This window comes from Anneissia japonica, unplaced genomic scaffold (assembly GCF_011630105.1).
Source record: "Anneissia japonica isolate Jap-2015-1 unplaced genomic scaffold, ASM1163010v1 scaffold4054_len1135799_cov195, whole genome shotgun sequence".
In the NCBI taxonomy this organism is placed as follows: Eukaryota; Metazoa; Echinodermata; class Crinoidea; order Comatulida; family Comatulidae; genus Anneissia; species Anneissia japonica.
Genome location: NW_022694605.1, coordinates 497,098 through 506,633, shown reverse-complemented (window position 1 = coordinate 506,633; position 9,536 = coordinate 497,098). Strand labels below are relative to the sequence as shown.

Genomic DNA, 9,536 nt, shown 5'->3' with positions numbered 1-9,536 from the left:
TATATATATATGCACACATATTTGGGTGGGGTACTGTATGCACGTAATGTGTATTATGTACATTATTTGTGTGGGGAGGGTGAGGGATGTTTATGATTTATTTCAGATCTAAGTTGTATTTTCTTTCGTTAAGTTCTTTCATTTGTTTTGCTTTAAGTTGTTGTTTTACTCTTTGTTCATAAGTTCTTTCATTTGTTTAGCTTTAAGTTGTTGTTTTACTCTTTGTTCATTAGTTTAAGTTTGACTGCACCACTTTCTTGTGTGCTGCCACTGATGTAAAAGTGTTAATGTCAATAAATATTATTATTATTAAGCACCATCGTTTGCAATTGCGCCCTCAATTTACTCAGAAAGTTCAGTACAGTTAAATACCCGTATGTTGAAACTCGAGCGTTGCGGTGTTTGGGTGTAATGTACACGATTTTAATTTTCATTCCTTGGTACTTTATTTTTGAATAAGATGCTCCACTTGGCCTCATTTTCGCTACAATAGTTTAATAATTGGTTATTACCATTACTCATTATCATTAATGAAATAACAGTCAGCCAGATAACACAGAAGCATATAAAAGTAAATCAAAAGTCATAAAGTAATACAGGACTTCGTGTTCGTTTTCTTTTTTGATCTCATTTCTCTTTTTCCATTGTAGCATACCTTTTACAAAATTTGTCAAATTTTTCTTCAATTTCTTTTGGAAGATTTAGTGAAAAAGAGCCAAGAACATACATTAACTTCTGATCGGTTGTTGAATTTATAAATTGGTTCCAAATAGGCCTATTTGTATTTACTACTTCATGTTCAAGCTTTGCTAGTTCTTCCAATCAATCAATAATCTATATTATCTAAATACTAAATAATCTGAATATTTCTATATAGCGCCGCCGCGCGGACGGGGTAAAATTGCTCTCCGTGTACCCACAATACCTTTGGAACGGATGTTCCACTATGGGAAGCTGCTTTATCTTCTTCTGCTATTTAATTATCTTTGGTGTGTGAAAACTGGTTCTATTTAGGATCAGCTACATTGCTCTCCTCGTTCTTACCAAATTGTAGCTACAGTACTAGCAAGTAGGTAAATTGTGCAGCTGCACAATTCGGTGCTAAAAATAAAAACTAGGCCTAGGCCTACGTTAAGCATATATATTTCTGATTGAGCTAAGTCTAGGCCTAGGCTAGGCCCTATGCCCTATCTAGGTAGGAAGGTAGGGTAGGCATCCTAGAGGCTAGACTTAGGCCTGGGCTTAGCCCTAGGCCCAGTGGTGGCCGGGTTAGGGTGACAGACGATCGGGTCCATTTCCAGCCAGTGGGACCCAGCTAGTGTGGATTCTTGGGCCCCCTTTCATTCTGATAAATTTTTGCGTTCTAAATTTATTTAACGTAGACCTAGGCTACCTAGCCTGGCCCTAGGTAGGGATGTTAAAAAAAAATTTGATTGGATGTCCACAATAATACTAATATCACAGAATCTACCAAGTGTTATAACATTAAAAACGTTTACAAAATTAAATTTGGTTGTATGGTTGATTTTTAATTATTTTGTAAAATATTTAATTGTGGCAAAGATTTATGGCTACAGGTGTTATATAAATTTTGTGACCTTTTTACTAATTTATGTCATTAAATCACCATAACTTTGTTGTGTTTAATAGATTTTCAATTATTTTTTCACAGATGCTAGATGAAATGATAAGAACTCCAAATACATAATTAGAAGCCACTGGGGAGGGAAAGGGGATTCAGGGCCCCCTCCCCTGAAAACTTCATAATGTATTTTTTGAGATTTAACTCTAAAATCGATTAAATAAATTTTTACAAATCCCCCTGCTTCACTTTCTCCAGGGAAATCGGACTCGCTCCCCGCGGGCAAACTATGGCAGCCACACTGATGCATATCAAGTTTCAAGCAATATACAAAACTGAAATATTAATATTCTCATTGTGTACACTGTACTTTGAAAAAAAAAAATTAAATTAATTAGGTACTGTTTATTGATTTGGTCTAATAATTTGTACTAAATAATAGACTCTATAAATGCATTTTTTTTGACTAATTTATTATTACTACAGGGGTATTATTATTTTAAATTGTTTAAAAACTATTACTCTAGGCCTATGCAACACCAGGATGTTTGTGCTCTATATTCCTGTCAACAACACATGTCATCCAATCAAAGTTCAAATTCTAGGTCATGTGATGTACACAGAACAATTACAGGCCAGAATTGCCTAATAAGACCAAAGATACTAGAAATACAAGATAGAGTTCTCGCATTGTAAAATTGAGGCGGAAGTCGTGCCCAACGTAGGCGGCGCCCTTCTTTTTAACCATGCAAGTTTCCTATACTTCGTGGCCAACGTACAGGGCGCCCTTCTGTTGCTAAGTATATCCAGACGCAAAAGGCGCCCTTCCTTTTCCACTAATGGAGGAAAACTTTTTCACTAAGAGTGCGTCCGGCCATGCGATTCTGCGCTGTATTGACTTCTGTTTTTCAGATGATAGTAGATGCAAGATTGTGATGTTAAGTCAATTTCAATCTAACATGAGAATAAGTACTCCACCAAGGAGGTTATGTATTCACCGATGTCACTGTCTGGGTGTCTATTTCAGTTTGTTTTTATATCTAGTATCTTTGTTGAGAATTGATAATAAAATACGCGACGACTTGGTAACGAAAGTTTGGCAAGTTTTTTTAGATCCAGCTGTAGGGGGCGTCCAATTTTTCGTATTCCCACCATGCATTTCGGTGGAACACGGTGGAACACTTTTTTTGTGTGGAGAACTCTATCTTGTATTTCTAGTATCTTTGATAAGACGCCATATGCAATTTCGTGACGGTAATTCTCAATTATACTCGGGTATATTAATCGTAAAATATTCTAATAAATCAAAATCTTTAAAAATATTCTATAATATAATACTCTTAATCAATGATTATATTGGACATATTCATCAGTAATACAGACTTTATGTGTAATTTTAATAACAAATATGCCGTTTAAAACATCCTCCAATGTACACAATTACACAAATTCTTTCGATGAGCAGACATTTTTATGACTCAAGAGTTGCAAGATTTGAGAAAATCAAAAAAATTGTTGGTATCCATCAGATCTAATCCATACTTGGCATAGATATTAAATATATAATTTTTTAACTAACAGGATGGTTTTTATAATTTACAGTGCTTACAAATTATGTGTAAATAATGCTTTATTTCAAAGAAAAACTTCCGTAGCTTTGCGACCAATCAATGAAAAAATATTTTTAAAAAGCGCAAGTAAATTTTGACTTGTTTACTTTATAAATAAGTTCAAAGGTTAGCGAATGCAACCAATAAGCGATTTAATCCGATTTTTTTCTAATCTGGATGCAAGATGCAGAACCAAAACAATCAGCATCGGCGTCGCGACAATGATCACAGTGCATGACGTCACTCTTCTAATATACCTACCTAGCCTAGGCTAGGCACCACATGAGAAATACAAAGTTAAATATAAAAAAAAAAATAGGACAAAAATCATAAAAAACTTTATTTATTTGAGGAAAGTTGAGCCGCTGGTTACGGTTTTATAAACAAATTTTGAAGTTTCTGAGCGTGTGTATAGCAAGTTGCATGTTGACAATAATACTTCTGTCACTTTTTGCCATATATTTCTGTTAATTTTTGTAAATGCTAAAAAAATAGTGTACATTTTGATTATAAATTTTTACTGCAAATTACATTGGTCATGTAGCTTTAATACACAACGACCCGAAAATTTCTAAATTTTTCAAATTACCTTTGACCCACAATTTCGAAAAAAATCAAAATGGTACACTACTTTGACCCCTGAGTGATCTGACTGACCAGACTGACCAGAAGAAAACGTCTCAACCAATCAAAAAACATTTTATATGAATATTTTCTTAAGGCCTTTGTTGACAAAAACACGCTTGGCTGAACTGGGTTAATGACACTAATTAAAGTGTGTGACGTCACGCATCGTGTGGTGCCTACCTAGGCCTAAGGCCTAGGCCTACAGATATATTATGAATATTCGTAATTAAAATGATCATATTTATTTATTTTTTTATATATTAATTTATTTTGGTAGGCCTAGGCCTATATCATCAAAAATAAAAGGATACAAATGACCGTCATCAGCTGATTTGATTTTGCCTGCAGTCTGACAATTGGGCCCACGACTATCAGGCTGATTTCCAGACTATCAGGCTAATTTTCAGGATTTCAAACTGGGCCCAAATGGGAAATGGGCCCGATCGCCCAGTTAGCCTAGGCTAAATAAGAGTAGGGTAGGCTGGGGATGCGGTGACAGACGATCGGGTCCAGGACGATCAGATCCATTTCCAGGCGATCGGGACAACTAGTGTGTACGATTGGTCACTTGCCAAGACTATTTGGTACACCTAGGGCCTAGTGTGGATTATCGGGCCAAATTTCATTCTGATTCATTATTATTGCCATTTTAAATTTGTTTAACACATGGATATTATTATTAAGAATCGTAATTAAAATGAAAATAGCCTATTTAGGCTAGGCCTAGTTATTTTATTTAATTAATTTCGGTATATCAAACATCAACAAATGCAAACGACCATCATGAACTGAAATGCTTTTGCCTACAGTCTGACAATCGGTCCCGTTTGTTGACTATCGGGGCCATTGTCATTACTATCTTTCAAACTGGGCCCTATCGTCAAGAAAATGGGCCTGGTCGTCTGGGCCTGATCAGCTTTGAGCCTGATTGTCTGTAATTCCTAGGGAAAGGCCTATGTCTAGAATTAGCCTAGTCAGAGCTATGCTTTAGCTCAGCGATGGCTCCAGAAATTTTCCAACAAGGGAAGGGACAAGTCTCCCAGTAATCGGGACGACCTCCCGCACTCACGCAAACAAGCAAGAATCTCCTGAAAAATCGCCCATGTGACGCAAATTTGTACTGTAATACAGGTCTCTCTCCAATTAAAGACCACATTTGGGACCGGAGTTTCCATGGTTTGTAGCAGATTTGGTCTCTGATAACAATAAAAGACATTGTGAATTTGGGACCATAGATAGATGGTCTTTAATTTGAGGGGTCTTTAATTAGAGCTGACCTGTATTTGTATGTTTTTACTACTTCATTAATTGTCACATGGAAGTTGGTGCTGATGAAGAAAGAGAGCTCATTTTATCAGATCTTCCTTAAGCGATTTCTTCCAACTTTGGACCCCTGGTTTGTATGGCTTAGTATGGTCCAAACTGCTTTTAGATCACAACTTCAGTGATTGGTAATCAAAATAACATTATTTGGATAGGAAAGTATTATATTTTTAACATTTGGTCTGACAACCTCGTCGTGGCGTCTGTTGAAAGTTGGTCAGCCCTGATAGTAAATTTTGAATTTTAATACAGTAAATTACATTTACTCTCTGCAAACACAAAATAGTATACTGTAGTTGTTCAATTAAACTATGTTTATGAAACTCCACTGTGAAAGCCAAGACTGTGATTGATACTGATACAATTAACGATTTAGTTACGATTTCATAATTTATATGTTGTAACTCATACATGATGTATTAAAATTCAGAGTCAAATCAGTCACTTCTTTTGTTTTTGCATTGATTCAAGTGTGCACAAGGCCCATCGCGGTGTACAAATTATGTTCCATATATGTTCCATATTAGGGTGATTATGAGATTTGCTTCACCATTCTTCAGAAAAAGAAAAAATTGCGGCCCGGCCTATCCTGATTCCTAGGCTACTAACAGTGCTAGGCTATATTACAACAACATTCCATGCAATCTCCTGGTCTCTGTCAATTCTTTATTTCACTAAAATCATTCCCAATTATCAGGAAATGCTATGCATCATTGCGTTTCATTTGCCAGCTTTTCTAACTCTTGGTTTTATATTAAGTTGGGTACGAAAATTTGGTAAGAATTGATCAGCGTGATGATTGCAAAAATAAAAAAAGAAAAAAAAATTATGCGCTTCAGTAATCCATTAAAATGTGCCCTCTAAAATGCTCGCAAACGCACATACCCACCTCTCCCCCCCCTCCACCCAATTTTACCAAAATAATCAGTAATGTTGTGAATGGTACACTGATCCAAACTTTCTTTCAGAATGGGTTTAGCAGAAGTGGTTCTGGTTGTGTGTGTTGCACTTGTTGGAATCATTTTGAATTTTTCCGTTCATAAAATTGAGGAAGGTAAGATTGTGTCTGATGAAAACTAGAAAATCCTTTAAATTTCAATTTACCAGTAAAGGAAAATGAATATTTGGTCATTGAAAATGATCAGATAACAGTTTTAATGATTTTTATATGAACATTCCATTGCCAGGACAACCATGTTCTCTATCAAGTTGACAGAACAGTTAAAAATGTCATTGATGTAAATAACAATAGTCCATGAATGGAGCCTTGTGGTACTCCATACTCACTGTTGCATACAGTACTCTAAATTTAGTGTTTTCAAGGAAAGTGTATTGCCTTCTTCTGCAGACGTAGCTCTTAAACCAGTGCAGAGCTGTACCCCTGACACCATAATGTTTACATTTTTTGAAGTAGGATTCTGTGATTGATTGTATCATAGGCTTTGCTTAGATCTATAAATATCCCAATTACATCCCCTTTATTAATGTCATTGTCATCATTGATCTTATTAACCAATTTGAGAACATCCATGAATATGGAGCTCTGTGTTTGAAAACCATATTGCGAACAATGAATAATTCAATGTTTCTGTACTTTGCCATAAAAGTCTGTTATACACAATATGTTCAAGAATTTTAGATAATGTAAGGAAAACGGATATAGGCCTATAGTAATACTGTTAATATGTCTATGACCACTTTTATGTATTGGGACAACCCTGGTATCTTACTGTAGCTAGGTCAGGGACTATGCCCTTTTTTAAGAGAAAGATTTATAATGTAGCACAATGGAATAGATAGGGGGTAAATAATATGTTTAATGATTTTGTTGTTAATATCGTCAGCTCCTTCAGTATTTGACAATTTCAAACCTATGACAAATTTTATAATTTCCTCAGGGCTTGTAGGTTAAATATGAAAAATGAATTACTGCTTTTAATTCATATTGCTGCTCGGAATAGCTTTAGCCATTGTTTAAATTGTTAGGATTGTTAAATACCATCTGTCAATATGGAATAACCATAAAAAATACATAAAAGCACGAATATTTAATTATTAAATGAGTTGAGTGTATAGATAATAATAGTTGGAACACAATGCAGTTTAAAAATGTTCCAACTTACTCCTTTAGTACTGTAAACCGCTAACATCATCAACTGACAGTGACAAGCTTCAACATCTTCATCACCATCATAATAATCATTGTCATCAACATCATCATCACCATCATAATCATCATTGTCATCAACATCATCATCACCATCATAATCATCATTGTCATCATCACCATCATAATCATCATTGTCATCAACATCATCATCACCATCATAAACATCATTGTCATCATCATCATCATCATCACCATCATAATAATCATTGTCATCAACATCATCATCACCATCATCATTGTCATCATCATCACCATCATAATAAATATTGCCATCAACGTCATAATAATCATTGTCATCAACATCATCACCATCATAAACATCATTGTCATCACCGTCATCATCACCATCATAATCATCATTGTCATCAACATCATCATCACCATCATAAACATCATTGTCATCATCATCATCATCATCATCATCACCATCATAATAATCATTGTCATCAACATCATCATCACCATCATCATTGTCATCATCATCACCATCATAATAAATATTGCCATCAACGTCATAATAATCATTGTCATCAACATCATCACCATCATAAACATCATTGTCATCACCGTCATCATCACCATCATAATCATCATTGTCATCAACATCATCATCACCATCATAATCATCATTTTCATCAACATCATCATCACCATCATAAACATCATTGTCATCATCATCATCACCATCACCATCATAATAATCATTGTCATCAACATCATCACCATCATCATTGTCATCATCATCACCATCATAATAAATATTGCCATCAACGTCATCATCACCATCATAATCATCATTGTCATCAACATCATCATCACCATCATAATCATCATTGTCATCAACATCATCATCACCATCATAAACATCATTGTCATCATCATCATCATCACCATCATAATAATCATTGTCATCAACGTCATCATCACCATCATAATCATCATTGTCATCAACATCATCATCACCATCATAATCATCATTGTCATCAACATCATCATCACCATCATAAACATCATTGTCATCAACATCATCATCACCATCATAAACATATTGTCATCAACATCATCATCACCATCATAATCATTGTCATCAACATCATCATCACCATCATAATCATCATTTTCATCAACATCATCATCACCATCATAAACATCATTGTCATCAACATCGTCATCATAATCATCCATTAAATCTTGATGTGACAGACTTTTAGTCTTTCGCAAGATGTAACCACATAAAACGTAAATGTAAACATTGTTGTCAACATCACATCATTTTATTCAGGAATTAAATTCACAAAACATTTCTTAATACAAAACAAAGAACAGATATATAATGAAGAACAACTGACATTATTTCCTGTGGTAACCCAAAAATATAAAACCTGATTTCCATTGGGGTCCTTAATTAAGCAAATGTTGAACAATTCTAAAATGAAAGACAATAAACAATAATATAGCCTATATTGATTAAAGTTTAAAATATCATCACCATCATTGCTGTCGTTGTCATCATCTACAACCTCTATCATTATTATGCAACTGCAAAAATCTTTCATTATCAGTGCTATTCTTAAATTTAAACAGATTCAATTAAGTTATTAATTTAAGACAGGATTAAAACAATTTTTGCTACTTTATGGCTTTTACTACAAAAATCATGAAATTGCACAATATGTACTATAAGTCTGCCATTATTATTATTATTATTATTATTATTATTATTATTATTATTATTATTATTATTATTATTATTACTATAATAAAGGCAAACACATTCAAGTTTAAAATATCTGTACCTTCTTTTCTTTCAGGTCATACAGGTGTATATTATAGGGTATGTATCAACATTAGTATGACAACCATTAGAGAAATCTGACAGGTTACTGTAAAAGGGATGGTAGTACAGCAAATACCTGTATTAAGGCTTACAAGCATAGAAATTAGAGGTGTAGAATGCGGGAATCAAATTGACACACTCTGGGGTGTCACTGTCACCTATGAAATGCACAAATTAATATGAAAGTCACAGATGAACAATTTGGATCGAAGGTCTAATGTCTGTCCAACACAAGTTCACAAACAAATTACAAATAACTTTTTAAGTTTAACAATAAATAAATATTTATTTCTTCTAAAACAATACTCTTCTCAAACAAACAATAAACAATACAAACAATACCAACATCATAAATCATTCAATTAACAATACTTATAATTCATAAAT

General features: G+C 34.1%; 1 protein-coding gene across 3 annotated transcripts in view; it reads left to right on the top strand.

The window, feature by feature from the left end:
* Positions 1-917: 917 nt before the first annotated feature.
* Positions 918-9,536, top strand: part of LOC117101100 (erlin-2-B-like) — a 30,018-nt gene continuing 21,399 nt past the window's right edge. For 2 of the 3 annotated variants that reach the window (XM_033240972.1, XM_033240971.1), the window contains exons 1-3: positions 918-1,069; positions 6,111-6,196; positions 9,124-9,146. In XM_033240972.1, the coding sequence (XP_033096863.1) occupies positions 6,112-6,196; positions 9,124-9,146 (108 nt within the window). In that variant the 5' untranslated portion in view covers positions 918-1,069; position 6,111. Of the gene's footprint in view, positions 1,074-6,110; positions 6,197-9,123; positions 9,147-9,536 lie in introns of all 3 variants that reach the window. The other variant, XM_033240974.1, reaches the window with a different exon arrangement.